This window comes from Alosa alosa, chromosome 11, assembly GCF_017589495.1.
Source record: "Alosa alosa isolate M-15738 ecotype Scorff River chromosome 11, AALO_Geno_1.1, whole genome shotgun sequence".
NCBI lineage: Eukaryota > Metazoa > Chordata > Actinopteri > Clupeiformes > Clupeidae > Alosa > Alosa alosa.
In genome coordinates, this window is record NC_063199.1 from 15,821,206 (window position 1) to 15,837,154 (window position 15,949).

Here is a 15,949-nt window from a genome sequence, read left to right on the forward strand (position 1 = left end):
AACGGAGAGTTGCTAGACTAGCCCTGGCAGCAAATTTAATTTGCTGCCGCTAGGGTGCGTCTAGATTCCTAGGCTAGGGCCTAATGGGTGCCAAACTCATGATGAGAATGGAGACAAAAGAGAGCAACATTTCACCATTCTGTTAAATGTCCTGGTGAAATATTTTGAAATATAAAAAAAATATTTTAATTCAGAATACTGTACTATATGTTTAGAATGTACTCGTTCATATTTTTACTGGAAAATAATAATAATAATCATAAAAAACTGCATAAACAATGACTGTTATGTTTAATGAATAAATGAATGACATTGATTTTGGTACATTGGTTCTTGTGCATTGGTTTATTAAGACTATATTACAGAAATGAATTGCATTTTTTTCTTTAAAATCCGCTTGACTGCAGGTCATTTGAGAGGGTCCAGCTGTCTGTGCCTAATACGGCCAAGTACAGACTCTGTCACACTTTTCTAGAGCAAACACAAAACCATGGTTAACTCAAATTAGCACTGTAGCAAGTTATTCAGATACCTAAACATAAACCTAAACACTTGCAAACCTTCCACATGCATGCAAATGTAGTGTGTGGCCTTCATGACGAGACTATCTTTGCTTATTTTGTGGGTGTGTGTACTGACCGCGGGGAGGTCGTGGAGGATCACGGCTGATGTGCGGGCGAAACCATGCTCCTGTTCCCTCAGCTTAGTGGTCAAGGACTGCTTCTCTCGGCCCCATTCTCTGGCGTTAGCCTTCAGCTGTGATAGGACACACACACACACACACACACACACACACACACTCGTGTGTAAATGTACCTCAAAACTCAGGTCAAAGATCAGGATAAAAAACCGCACCGAGATTTTTCGACAGGGAGGTGGCATTATCTGCCAGAGAGCTTAACTTATCACACACTATCTTTCTCGGGCTCTAGCTCCAATGATTAAAACCTCAGTTTTATATTTGTTTAACTGATGGGACTGATGTCATGTGGTTATAGATAGATGTGCAATTGTGTGTCATTAGCGTAAATGATGATCAACTGTGTCAAATGCTGCAATAAGATAAACGCACGCAGGCACGGCATGTCCTTGGTTCTTGGTTCTTGGTTCTAGGCATGGCCTTGGTTCTTGGTTCTAGACAATGGCCTTGGTTCTTTTGAGCTAGCTATACCTGGTGCTCCAGTGTGTGCATACGAGCCTCTGCTCTCTCCAGCTGACTCAACAGGCTGAACTTTTCTCTGTCAGGAAAGACCTGGATTGTCTTAGGGCACACACACACACACACACACACACACACACACACACACACACACACACACACACACACACACACACACATTACATGCAGAAATGGATGTGTGTGCTTATTTTTTCAGAGGAAGGGGTCTTTGTCAATGTGTGGTTTGTCGATGTGTGTGTGTGTTGCATCATTCACCCGTGTTGGTTGCTGGAGGATGACAGGTGGGGGTTGATATCTCATTCTCTCCAGCTCCTCTCTGAGACGAGCATTTTCAGCAGCCAGGACACATTCAATCTCCTTCTTCCTGCCTTCCTGTGTTAGGTTGCCACCTTTGCTATCAAGCTTCTTCCTGTCAGTATTTTCTTTGTTTCGTTCTCTAAGTTTTGTGTCCAAGACCTTCTCCATCTTTTCAATAACCTATGACAAAAAATCATCCATATTATAACCAATGTTGCATTGCACAGATGTTGTAAGAATACTGTGTTGACCTGTGGAACAGACAGAGAAGGTCATAGAAGTATCATTATGCTTCAGGCTATAGAAGTTTGGGATGATTGTTGTTGTTTATGAATACATTTTTGGACGGTATCATGGATGTAATAATGATACGACTTTGTGATGCATCGTTCCCCTTTTGTGATCTTACTGCATATCAGGATTGTTTAATGAAACTGACATTGTATGATGACGCAGTGAATGGTGTGGCGGCCATTTTGGCTCCGACCTCACCTTTTCCTGCTGGCGTACTGTGGTCTCCAGGCCGGCCATTTTGGCTCCATGACTCTGGTAGCGATGCAGCACAGCCTGCTGCTGCTGGTGAGCCCTCCTCAGTCTTTCCAGCTCCTTCTCATGATCATTCTTCTGCTCAGGAACAGCACAGCACACGGAGGATCTTATAACTGGGCCCAACTCTCATCAGCAACAGCACAGCACACGGAGAACCTTACAACTGGGCCCAACTTTCATCAGGAACAGCTACTCTGTGTAGTAGATAGCTGACACTGGGAGGTAGATGTCTCTGATGTGGTGCAACATCAGCCCTGGACCAGCTACAGACTCAGTTATCATTAGTAATGACAGAAATGATTGATCTGATGAACAGCACCAAAATCCCTCCCACAAGTTACCTCATGAAAGAACAGACTTTGTCAAAGAAGTCACAAACATCAAACAGGCTAGAACTTCAGTTATCTCACAGTAAAGTAACGTGACATAAATGGTTATGGGTCCTCTTACTCCAAATCAATGTCATTTGGCCGTGTGTCTATGCACAATATGCAAGTGCTTTGTAGAGGGCTCACTGACTTGACTGTCTGATGTGATGTCGGCCTGTGTATGGTGCGTGAGATACCAAATGCAGAGTGGGGATGGTTTATAACTGATAAGATGTTGATGAAGACATTAAGTGAAGACAACAGGTATTCATGAGAGGTTTATGGAGCTTACTCACCTTAATTAGCTCATTTTGAAGCTGCTGGATTTTGTCACGCTGCGATGCTGCTTTGCTTGTCTCACTGGCCAGTTTGACCTTCAGGGAGGCTGTCAAAGACAAAGACAGATATGTGTTTTGGGGATTGATAGATATTAAAGGTACACCATGCAAGATGTTTACCTTAATATAACCTCTACGAAGCCAATTTGATGCTGAACACAACTGCAATAGAGGAATCATTCACCTATAATCGGCATAGAGCATAGCCGTAGCAGGTCGCTACCGAGAGAACCAGCCATGCAACTTCAAGAATGGCAAAGACATTTTGTGAGAATCATGAAACATTACCTGTTGTTAGTTCTTTGCCTCCACAACAAAAGAAAAAAAGAAAGTCATTGCTTACAGGGGGAACAAGCCATGAGAAGTAGGTTAATTACAATGGCAAAGTAAAATATAAATATATCGCTACTCAAGGGAGAGCTCTAGAGTCGGCAAAAATAAAAGAAACGGCATAGTATAACCTTTAGAAAAGTTATACAGCTCTGGAAAAAATGAAGAGACCATTGCTCATTTGTCTGATGTTATCCTACGGTTGCTGAGTGACATTTAGCAAACAGATTTTTCAGGATAATTAATTACCAATCACATTTCACATGTCAAAATAAAGCCGGCTGATTTCTGATAAACGGGTCCGTACCACACACAATAAGCGGACCCGTATTGCATATGACAAGCAGATCTGGAACACGTCAGTAACACAGACTATCATACGGAACTGGGCCAGTCTTAGCCATTATTGGCACCGGATCCGTCAAACGGATCCAGACCAATTTTGGACCGATGTGCGTTTGGACACCGGATCAAGTCCATTATGCAGATCCGTGCCGGACGTTGTGGTAGGTGTGGCCCAGTTCCGTTCCAGTGTATGTTTGCTATCTGGGATTCGAATGAGTTGATATTCAAAATTAAAAGACCACTGCAAATTTCAATATGAATGTCACTCAGCAACCATAGGATTATATCAGAAAAATGCTGTATACGGTAAATATATTCTGATGCTGTATATGGTATATTCTGATGCTGTATGCGGTATATATATGCTGATGCTCAGAGCATCCAGTATGCTCTGGATTATGTATGCAGCTGGGAGCTTATAAGTATACTTATCCACTTACCCAGGACTGGGGTCCACAAAGAACCAGTCATCAACTTGTGTTTGTCTCTTATATGGCTACTTAAAAGTGTATCTCAACCAGAACCTGGATCACATAGTGTTGCATGGATGTTGGATGTTTGAAAAGTTTTTCTAAGTTTGTGATAGATAGCAGTAAATGTCAGGGCTTGTGAAATATGCAGCAGACTTTGAATGTGTGTTGCTTATCTGAGCATCGGCGACAACCCTGACTCCTGATCCACGACTGAGCGCAAATTAATACTCTCTCTCTGCTTTCATCCACTCGTTTTAGGTGTGTCTTTTCAGCAGTGTGTGTGTGTGTGTGTGAGTGTGACTTTGAGGGTGTTTGAATGTGTGTGTGTGTGTGTGTGTGTGTGTGTGTGTGTGTGTGTGTATGTGAGAGAGAAAGGCAGATGCTGTGTGTGAGACCTTGTGTGTGCGTATGTTAGAGTCTTTATATTTGTGTGAGAGAGTTGTGTGTGTGTGTGTGTGTGTGTGTGTGTGTGTGTGTGTGTGTGTGTGAGGGTCGCAGACTGTCCTTCGGTAGATAAGGCTGCACATGCCTTTCAGGGTGCAGCTGCTAAATGAGCAGCAGGCTTATCACGCTGAGGCACAAACCTGCAGCTACAGAAGGGATTAGACTCGGAGGAGGAGAAAGTCAGGTCTTCTGAGGTGAGGATGCGCCTACCCGCTAAACTTTTCTCAGCAAAACCTACATACAGAACACCGCTGTGGAAATGTGCATGACTGAGTTTGAACGCTTCTGCACACATTAGTGCTGGAATTATATTAAGAAAAAAAACAAAACATTCCTCTTCAAATGACATGTCCGACATGTCCGCATGCAAATATTCTGGTTATGAACGTAACCTTGAGGTCCCAAAAGAGTGAATATCTTCCACGTGATTATTAATCATGTGGTTCATGGAAGTGAGTGGCCCACTGACACCACTCACTCACACACACACACACACACACACACACACACACAAAGGTAAACACCGCTGGATGGTGCACTGGAAGCCTTACCAATTCGGTCTGTGATTTCAGCCTTGGTCATGACATCCACGTCTGTGTCCTGCAGAAGTGTGTGGCCCACCTCCTGATGGAGACTGAGGGCACTACGGAGATGACTGTTTTCTGCCTCCAAAGCAGCTTGCTGTGTGCGCAAGGCAATGATGTCCTCCGCCATCTTACACATGGCTGTGCGATAGTTTTCCAGTTCCTGAGAGAAAGAGAGAGACAGAAAGAGAGTGAAGGAGAGAGCGAGAAGGAGAGAGGGGGGATGAAAAGAAATGACAGAAAAGGTTAAACATAGTGACAAAGACAGATAGCAAAACAAATATAATGGAAGTAGGGGGAAGGGAGATAGAGTAAAGCTATGCCCTGCCCTGCCCTGCCCAATCTCTAACACAGTTATCATCATTATATTATCTGTCACCGTGCATATTCTACTGATCACCTAACCATAAACTCAAAAGTGGCTGTATATATGCATATGAGTATCTATCAATAACATATGTGACAGAGCAGTAGAAAGAGCTCAGGGGCCAACACACACACACACACACACACACACACACACACACACACACACACACACACGCACACAGCAGTAGAAAGAGCTCAGGGGCCAACATAACACTCCAGGCACATTGTCATCACAGGTTTTAGGTGATAATTCAAGATTATGAGCAGACAATCTTTCTTAAGTATTTGTTTCCTCATGATGACAAGAATATTATTGTGCCCCCACTGTCACATGAATATCCTTGATTGGTACGCTGTATGTGTCCAAATGCAATCCAATATGTGTTGGTAAAGCACAACTAGATTGGGTGAAGTTCTATATGCTTTTCTAAAAACAATGACGAAGGAAAAAGGTGGTTAGTTTATGGACATGTAAATATATGCCTGTTGCTACTGCACAACACCACTGTTAGGAAACATACTGGGCAGGCCAAGTGGAGGACCACAAACGCTACAAAAATCACCACTAGATGGCGCCTCAGTCCTACATATGGACTGTGTGTAAGCTGTGTGCTGTATATCCACCTTCCCTTACAAATAGCAGGTGAAGATGCCTGCTCCATGTGCAGGGTTAGCCCCAATCTCCACTAGATGGCGCCCCAGAGCCACACGTGTGCTGTACACCTCCACCAGGACCAGTGAGCAGCAGGTGAACATGCCTCTCTGCACCAGTGGAGTAGGATTAGCCCCCAGCCTCCCTCCATGCATTATTCGCCAGAGCGATTTGTCCCTGGGCTCAGTGTGTCTGTATGACTGCCATCCTCCTCCCCACCTCCTCTCATTGCTCCCTGGGAGAGGGTGTGTGTGTGTGTGTGTGTGTGTGTGTGTGTGTGTGTGTGTGTGTGTGTGTGTGTGTGTGTGTGGAGTGGGTGAGGTGGACCAGCAGACAACGGGATTTGGCACGAATGCCCGTGCCAGTGGATAAGGGTGTAATGGATTCTTTGTGGTTGAAGGTGTAATGCTATTGATCCCCTGCATTCTGACTCTGGGGAGGGTGTGTGTGTGTGTGTGCGGCAGTGGTGCCCCTAAGAACACATTAATCACTGGAGAATCTCCAGTCAGACTGAATAGGAGTTTATTTTATTTTATTTTATTTTATACACTTTACTTTAAAAGGTGAGTCCCATTGAGATCTTACATCTCTTTTTCAAGGGAACCCTGGGGAGTTAGACCCTGATGAAACCATATGTGCAGGATGGCATTGGTTGGAAAAGGAATTCCCATGAATAATCAGACCACGACATGTCTGGTTCTCTCTACAAAGGATTTCCTCTGGAATGGGCAGCTGTTAGCCAAACCAAAATGATGCCTTGTAAATCAGTGGTTAACTTGTTTATGAATTCGTTTGTGATCCATGGTCCTTGGATGTGCCATATACAGTATTCTTTCTCCACAGCTTTTGACAAACATCCTGAAAGGAACAAAGGGTTTCCCCATTTCGGTGGCCAGGATCCTGCTACACAAAGGCCCAGAGGCCCAAAGAGGGTGACGCAGCTGTTGCCGTGGAGCTGCATTGAAAATTCCGAGAGAGAGAGAATTCCGGAATGTTGTCGGGCACACTTCCATTGTTGTGCTCCTTTGTGTAGTCTGTGTTCTGTCTCAGTGTTCCGTCTGGTTCAGTCCTCCTCTACGTGCCATGTGTCACTGCACACAGATGTCAGACTGCTGCTTCACAATTCAGTGTACTCAGTCACCCCACCATCACATTGTATGTGTGTGTGTGTGTGTGTGGGGGGGGCGGTAGAGCAGGTGTTGATTTGGGATGGGGCACGTGTGTGTGTGTGTGTGTGTGTGTGTGTGTGTGTGGGAAGGGGGATGTAGAGGTAACACAAGCGATTAGGAGATTCCAATCTGGGCCAGTGAAGATGTGGCTCCCCAGGGACCTCTATATGAAATTGAGCGTCTAATTGAAAGGGCACAAGCACAAGGTGACAATCATGCCTGCTGATGAGATGGGAGACTGGGGAGTTGGCACATCAGGAGGGAGGCAGGGTGGGGGAGGGAGAGAGAAAAAGGGAGTGGGATGGGGAACAGGGGATAGAGGGGAATGAGAGAGAGAGAGAGAGAAAAGGGGATGGAGTGGGGTGGGGTGGGGAAGTGAGGGAGGAGAGGTAAGATGTAGTCATGAGTACATGAAAGGTGCAATCATGAGGGTGGAATAGAGGTGTCTCTGTGTGTGTATGTGTGTGTGTAGGGGTGAATATTCTGAAGCAGGAAAGACAGCACCCTGGCAGCCCTACAACTGTATTTCTCTCTCTCTCTCTCTCACACACACACACACACAGAGGAAAATGAGAGTGTGCGTGTAATGTGTGTGAGGTGACATGTAGATGTCCAATCTTTTGCACTGAAGTGTCCTGTATGTCCACATGGGCAATATGGCCTGTCTGTGACCACAGTAAACAACCTCCATTACTGGTCATTAATGCAGAGAGATCCTCCATTACTGGTCATTAATGCAGAGAGAGCCTATTGGACATCCCCGTCACACCCCCTATGAGCAACAAGTACTCAGACACTTGGAATGAAACAAACCCAGCAGAGTGAGTGGACACTAGTGCAAGAGATTCATATTCCATGCATGTAGTCCACTTCCTCGTGTTTGTAGAAGGCACAGAGGATGGAGCGTAAATGTTAATCTATTCCTGCTGCGCTAAAGCGCTCCTCCCAGAGACTGTTGATGAGAGAGAGAGGATGAGAAGAAAGAGAGAGAGAAATGGGAAGAGAGAGAGGGGGAGTATGGGGGGACTTTGAGAGGAGATTGAGAGAAAGAGAGAGAAAGAGGGATCAGGAAAGACAGAGGGATTGAAAGAGAGAGAGAGAAACAGAGGATAGAGAGAGAGAGGTGGAGGGAAAGAGAGGCAGAGTCCTGTGGGAGAATAACACCATCAGGAGATTGGGCAGCCAGGCAGGCAGGGTGACAACAAGCTCCAGGCGCTTTAAATGGGAATTAATAACAAAAGCATCAGCAAGAGGCCTCCTCTTGACCTTCAAGGCTTTAGAAACCCTGCACAGCACACTGGCATACGCACGCACACACACACACACACACACACACACACACACACACACACCTACCTGGCTGGCACCTTCTCCACAGGCAACAGTCTGCCAGTGCCAGAGTGCCCAGGGGTGGCAGACAGACAGCAGACTCTGTCAGTCTGGCTTTTTCAGGAAGACGAGATAAACAAGCCGCCAGACAAACACAGACCAAAACATGAACATGTCACAGTCCTCCTGTCCAGTCCCGTCCAGTCACTGTGTCTATGCTACACTTTGTCGACAGGACACAAGGTGGACAAAAGCAAAGACACAGAGACATTGAGTTTGAGTTGATTCGAGTGACCTGCTTCTAAGGCTGGGTTGTTTAGTTGAGTCGAGTGACCTGCTTCTAAGGCTGGGTTGTTTAGTTGAGTCGAGTGACCTGTTTCTAAGGCTGGGTTGTTTAGTTGAGTCGAGTGAACTGCTTCTAAGGCTGGGTTGTTTAGTTGAGTCGAGTGAACTGCTTCTAAGGCTGGGTTGTTTAGTTGAGTCGAGTGAGCTGCTTGTTTAGTTGAGTCGAGTGAGCTGCTTCTAAGGCTGGGTTGTTTTCTGTAGGCCAACACACAGAGCCACAGCATGTCAAACACAAAGTCAGGATGGCACGTTACGCTCCAAAGTCACGATGGCATGTTAGGCTCCAAAGTCATGATGGCACGTTACGCTCCAAAGTCACGATGGCACGTTACGCTCCAAAGTCACGATGGCATGTTACGCTCCAAAGTCACAATGGCATGTTACGCTCCAAAGTCACAATGGCACGTTATGCTCCAAAGCACACTATCGAATAAGGATAATGCACTATTTTATATGTGATGTAAGACGGTGTATGTGAGAGGTAGACACTGTTAATTCACACATTAAAGGTCACATGTGTGAATGTAGTGTGTGAAGATGAGGAGCTGCGGACTCACTTTGTTCTGTTGCTCCGTGACCTCAGCAGTGAAGGAGCTGTCCTGGAAGTCAGGGATGGGGGGGCTGGGAGGGAGAAGATCAGGGAACACATACTGCATCAGTGCATAGTACATACTGCATCAGTGCATAGTACATACTGTGCATCAGTGCATGTTATCAAGCCATCCTAGTATACTGCATCAGTGCAAGTCATCCTAGTAGTACATACTATCCTGTAAGTGGGGAAAGTAGTGTTGTTGGAAGGGTTGAGGAATTCACAGTTACACAAAGGCAAAGGCAACACATGTGCATAACTGCAAGAACACATTTTACATTTGCATGGACTCTTCAAAATGTCTGTTGTGCATTTAACTAATAAAATATACCTGTTTTTCCAGTCTAAAGATATAATTTCAAAGAGCAGCAGTTGCAATGGGTCAGTCCTAAGATTGAACTGGATACATTTCAGATCAGCACCAACCTGTTTGGGATTCAGCTATTTTTATTTAATTTAATTAATGTTCTAAATGTTTACATATGACTACAACTACCAAACACCTTATTCAACTTAAAGCAACACATTGCAATGATTTTAACATAATAACTTCAAACTCATTTTGGTGATATACTGACTTTGCAACACTGTACTATGCAACGCTGTTGTCATGGGTCAAGAGCAGGACCCTTTTCATCGGTTTTAGACGAACTGGGTGCCCCCTTAGCGCTAAATGGTGTCCCCAGTACGTGGACAATTGATAGAAAGGGGAATTCCTACATTGTGTTACTTTAATGACAACTCCCTTGGGGCTTGGTTTGCTGTGGTGACAAGGGAAATGTCTGTCACTATCAATTGCCATGTGGCCCTTCTTGGTTTAAAACAAAGACACCCTCCCCTCCCCCAATGAAATGCTAATGTGGTTCAAGGCCTATCAGTTACACAGGACAAAGGATGTTACCTTGATATAATGTATACATGTGTCATGAAATGTAAATGTATTCATGTTTGGTATCATTCTGATATTTTCAGTACAAGGATTGTAATGATTTGATTGTGAGAATGTTTGGAACATTCTATAAGTGATATTTCTGATATATATGATGTCTCTCCTCATGCTATTCTGATAAGAATGAATAGGTGTGAAGTGGGTGTGAGTAGGTGTGTCTGATGCCAAGTGGAGAGCCAACCAAGTGGGCTTGTTTTTGGCGCCATTTTCTTCTTTGTTTAAAGCATTTAAAAGTAACTAAACTGCAATGTTTGTCAGATTTGGATTTAGACTTGGACTTAGACTATGGAGAACTGAGAGAGAGAGGGTGATCCAACAGAGGCCATGGCCTGGGCTAGGCCTACATAGACCATAGACCATTTTTTTGTACCCTCTCTGCTTATAACAGAATAAACTTGATTCCTGAGTTTTTCCTGAAGTTTGCCAGTCTAAGATTAATATTAAGTAATTATTATGACCGCCGCTTCGCTGTGCGGCGGTCATATAGGTTTAGTCAGATTTTTTTTTTTTTTTTTTTTTTTTTTTTTTTTCTTTTTATGCCCAAATTTCCATCAATGATTCCGGGACACTGAAAGACCGGGGTACCGCGAAACTTGGTGGACATGTAACCCCACATGGATAGCATGGAACCATCGTTTTTCGTTTTGATCTGTAGCCCCTCGGCTGAATTGGACCCCGAAAGGAGGGTAGGGCAGACACAGTTTTCTGTGAATATCTCGAAAACCGTAGGGTTTAGGAGGACCATTTTTTTTTGTATGTTGATCTCAAGGGGCCATGTCAACCCATTCCATAACCACTCATTTCATGTATAGCGCCACCTAGTTAAACACAAAAAAGTAAAAAATGAGGTGGTGTAATTGAAGGTATCTGTGACCTAACATAGTCAAAACTGCACAAAATTGGAAGTGTAGGATCATTATGACACCCTATGTATGCACGCCAAGTTTTGTGGAATTCCGTTCATGGGGGGCCACACAATAAATTAATTTATGTTACTATACACCAACTGGCCTGTAGGTGGCGGAGACAGTTTTCTGTGAATATCTCTCGAGAACCGTAGGGCCTAGGAGGTCCACCTTTTTTGTATGTTGGTCTTAAGGGGCATGTCAACCCATCCCATTACCACTTATTTCATGTATAAGCGCCACCTAGTTAAAATTAAAAAAGCAAAAAATGAGGTGTTTTCATCTCAATATCTCTGGCTGACAAGGTCAAAACTGCACGAAATTAAAAGAGTAGGATCATTATGACACCCTCTGAATGCATGCCAAGTTTTGTGTACTTTCGTTCATGGGGGCCTTACAATAAAATAATTTATGTGTACATTTAGTGGCGTACACCAACAAAAGGATTCCCCCCATGACACTGAAAGACCGGGTACACAAAACTTGGTGAGCATGTACCCCACATGGATAGCATGGAACCGTCATTTTTTTAGTTTTCATCTGCAGCCCCCCACTGGACTGCACCCCGAAAGGAGGGTAGGGCAGACACAGTTCTCTGTGAATCTTTATGGTATGTTGGTCTCAAGGGCCCACATCAACCTGGCTCATAATCACTCATTTGTGATTTGCCCCCCACAGTAAAAAATGAAAATCAGTAGGATTAAAAAAGCCAAAATAAATATTCATCATCATCATCATGGCTGCATTTTCAGTGTTGGCGAGAAGTAGTCGTTTGTCCACTAGATGGCGCATCGTTGCAGTGAGGCGTAATTTTGTTGGAAGTTAAAAGTGGGTTGGAAAAACAATGGGCGCTTCATACAAGGACTGTAATTTACACCTTGCGAACATCTAATAAGGATGGGGCCGATGTTCACATGAAGTGTAATTCCCATTTCTTCTTGAAGCCGAAATAAATCTAAGGATGTTTCTCGGACATGCTTGGTTTTACTGCAGGTACGTTAATCTTGTAATATCAATAAGGACCTAGGTAATGTTACCGTTAAGCGTTGGTTGAGTGATGGAGGCATTTGATTGATTGCCTTTGTAGAAAACTATAAATGCGGTTATACCAAGCAAATTGATAGCAGCACTGTTTGTATCTTTCGACTGTCATTTATTGCCGTGCTACAAAATCATTCTGTGCAATGGAAGATTTACCAACGTTACACCGGTCTGATACAGTTTTGCCTATACATGCGTGAGACTGAGGCGCCTGTTTATTTTGTTTTAAGTGCGTGCAGGGTGTGAGGGGAATCGATGTGCTTTGATTACAGCTTGGTAGTTGTAGTCTGTGAAATTAAAAAGCAACGTGTGTGTGAAGTATCCAAACAATGACACCTTCATTTCATTATGGCTGCTTTAGCAAAACACCTTAAGCTACTGTGTAGTGGGTCCCATTTAGAAGTGGCTACTTCATTCGCGCTCCTTGACTCATGGAGCTGCGTGAATGTTATTACAACTTTTAAGCCCGCGATATGACAGTTTAAGTCCGCTTGATACTGTAAAGGCATTAAGCCATTGGTTTCAAAGGAGATTTTATTTGTGTAAGCCAGCATAGCCTATTGACAATTTATGTTGTCAATAGGCCTACCTTATAATCCTACCTGTAGCTTAGGGAAGCTAACAACTTTCTATTAGGATCTAGTTTGTTAGTTACCGTTTTGTCATAACTCCCTGATGCATTTTTGCATTTAGAATAGCCAGGCGTGTATATCTCAATCGGAAAAATTAAACAATATCGGTGCCTATGGACTAGGCTGGGTGAACCCAGCCTGATCTACCAGCTATTTATTTTTGATTTCTTAAAAGATTGAGCTTGGTCTGATGAAAGCCAGACTAGCCATGGACCTCAGTTAAACAATGCAAGGGAACATGAATCAGCCTATATTTGCAATAACTAAGCTTTTCAACTTTGGCCCGTTAAAATGTGTATGAACAGTCCAGCGGCGCATTTCATCAAGGCCCATTTGGACATGTCAGTTATTTGCACCACTGGTTAGATGTAAAACAGCATTTCGTTTCAGACTAGGCTACTGTTACTTAATTTGTGCATTAACAATAGCGTTTCAGACTACTGTTACTTAATTTGTGCATTGACAATAAAATTATTACATGAACTAAAGATGACTAAAATCTTATGTAGAAGAAGAAACATTCACAAAAAATCCATCCATCCAAAAATGACCTTTGTTTTTGATAGCTGTTGAAAACGGCATGGAACTGACAGAGATGTTTTTGTTTATAAATACATAAAAATAAATAAATAAATAACATTATGCTGATACCTTTTGCTTTTCCCAAATACAATGTAGCCTACAGGTGTAAGTGACCTTTCATCAATCCAGTTGCAATGGATGAACTGTGATGAACTGCCCTACTTGTGATTGTTTAGAGATTTTAAAGGTTTTATAACAATTCTACATCTTCTTTGGCTATTCTACAATCTATTCACCTTTTCAGCACCAGTAGGGTTTACTTTCTGTGCAGCCGCACACACACCTCAGGCATGCCAAACAAGCATACACAAAAAGTTTCAAGAGTGGGGATGGGTAAAATATGGAGACAAATTGAAGTGTGATTTATTTTCGCGGAACGGATGTACAGGACTGAGCGGCGGTCATATTTTGTACCGCTATGCGGTACATCTAGTTCACCACAATTACTTTCACTATTTGCTATCTGCGGACCACACAAAGGTGTAATAGATTTGCACACAGATGCAGACGCCATACCGTTTGTTCGGGCCGTGAATGTCATAGGTGTGGTTGATCTGAGCCGGGTCTTTCCTCTGGCTCTGGGCTCCATCGGTCTTCCCCTGGTCCTGCTTCTCGGGCCGTACGGTTCTGAGGAGGTGCTGGTACTCCGGGAGGATCTGGGCCAGGGCATCGTACGAGGGCAGCCCAAAGCTTTCCCTCTGGAGCTGTGGGGGAGACCAGAGAGGGCAGTCACTGAGGAGGCCCACTGAGGAGGTGGAGTATTTTATTATTCAGGTACACGCTTAATGGACTTCTGTTTTGAACACAAGAGAAAAGGTGCAGCATATAAACATGTTTGGAAAACATCCAATATGGGTAAAGAGTTTTTTTTCCAGTGAGAGGCAGACACTGCTTAACATTTTTATCAGCACACTGTCAGGGCATGTCTGGGGAAACGAATCATTAACGCAACACCATGTAAGCCACTCTAGAAACAACATTATTTATGATCCTGTTTACAGACAGAAAATAATGTATCACAAAAGGGTGTGCAGCACTGACCCGGTATGCATTAAAATCCTACACAAAGCATTTCTCAGTTCTCAAAAAAACATGTTCCCACTGTTATCCTGGAATAATTCGCACACAACCCTTATGAACCGCGAAGCTTCCTATGCATACTGATAACTTTACATAAGATCAGCCCAAAAGCCATCGCATAGAGAGAGCCACTGAGCAGTGACCTGTTCCCTGTACTTACAGTGCTTGTATGCGGCCTGTAATACCTCTTCATGCTGCCGACACACACAGACACAGACACAGTGTCTCAATTAGAGCCAATCTCCATGGCCAACCCAGCTCTGAGTCACTCTCAGCTGCCCAGTCCAGGCTCCACACACACAGCCAGCATGGCGTCTTGATGTTAAACAACTCTGCAGCCAAACCACACAACTCCAGTCGAGAGGAGGGAAATGTTCCTGCTCTTATTGCTGTGTGTGTGCTCTCATTGCTGTGGTGTATATGATGAGGCTCGGCAGTACCCAGTAGTTGCCCTGTCGCTATGTGCTAGGCTGCAGCCGGTGTCTAGTAAACAGAGATCCTGTGCTTTACCCACTGTTGTCACTAAGCTCAGTGTGATAGGTGTGACTCTCTCTCTCTCTTTCTTTGTGTGTGTGTGTGTGTGTGTGTTTATAGTGGCCTGTAAATAACCTGTAACAGACAGCAGTGATCTAACTGCTTATCAAGGGCTTTAGAGATCTGAGAGAAAGAATATGAACGACAAAGAGATAGAGAAAGAAAAGCAGTGTGAGGATGAGAAATATAAAGAAGGAAGAAAGAAACTGAAGAAAGAAAAAAAAACATCAAAGAAAAGACAAAGAGAAAGAGAGAACTCTGGGCTTTAAGCAGTTACCACAACAAATGTCTCCCATGGCAACTTTTGTGTTGAGAGCAGAGTGCTTTATGGCTTTCAGTACATGCCAACAGTCTTTTATAACCCAAGGGTGTTAAAGAGTAGACCCCGCCTACACGAAAACATTGAAAGTTTCAGTAATGCACAGTACATATTAGGAAAGGCCTGAACTTATTAAACAAAAAGAACAAGAGACTAAAACCAAATCAATACCATCAATCAAAGCCTCCAGCTGTTAAGAGTGATTCAGACGGTATTATAAAACACCCATGTAATGCACATATGAACATGAAGGAATAAATTAACTTTTATAGCAGAAAAAACAGAAGACTAAATCAATGTTTGTGCTGAAATCAATAGCATAAATCAAAGAGAGTCCATCTTTTGAAAATGTCAGCTATTGAAAGAGAGAGGCTCAGCCGTCTCTAGGAAAGACTGATGGGGCTCACTGGCTACCAGGACACATGCTGAGAACATATTGTCAAAAAGTGCGTGTGCGTGTGTGTGTGCGTGCGTGCACAAGTGCACATGAGAGAAATAGAGGCTTCTGACTTCTGAGTAATGCTTTGCACAGTGAGGGGCCCA

General features: G+C 43.7%; 1 protein-coding gene across 3 annotated transcripts; it reads right to left on the reverse strand.

Annotated features, from left to right (window-relative positions):
• Window positions 1–326: 326 nt before the first annotated feature.
• On the reverse strand, window positions 327–15,023 carry ccdc33 (coiled-coil domain containing 33). Of its 3 annotated transcripts, none has more exons than XM_048257725.1 (10): window positions 14,714–15,022; window positions 13,990–14,177; window positions 9,330–9,393; window positions 4,876–5,071; window positions 2,691–2,779; window positions 1,970–2,101; window positions 1,436–1,657; window positions 1,172–1,252; window positions 640–756; window positions 327–471 (listed from the first exon to the last, which is right to left on the reverse strand). In XM_048257725.1, exons 1-10 carry the CDS (start codon window positions 14,744–14,746, stop codon window positions 409–411), a joined length of 1,185 nt encoding a protein of 394 aa, XP_048113682.1. In that variant the 5' UTR covers window positions 14,747–15,022; the 3' UTR covers window positions 327–408. The 3 variants fall into 3 exon arrangements, with proteins under 3 accessions (XP_048113682.1, XP_048113681.1, XP_048113683.1); XM_048257724.1 differs by having other exon boundaries at window positions 1,172–1,261; window positions 14,714–15,019; XM_048257726.1 differs by lacking the exon at window positions 1,172–1,252 and having other exon boundaries at window positions 14,714–15,023.
• Between the last annotated feature and the right edge of the window lie 926 nt (window positions 15,024–15,949).

Coding starts and splice junctions, on each gene's coding strand:
- ccdc33 (XM_048257724.1), bottom strand. CDS start 14,746: ATGAAGAGGTATTACAGGCCGCATACAAGCACT. Junction 5,072..9,329: donor TCACGGAGCAACAGAACAAA/GTGAGTCCGCAG, acceptor TCTTTCTCTCAG/GAACTGGAAAACTATCGCAC. Junction 2,780..4,875: donor TGAAATCACAGACCGAATTG/GTAAGGCTTCCA, acceptor TGTCTTTGACAG/CCTCCCTGAAGGTCAAACTG.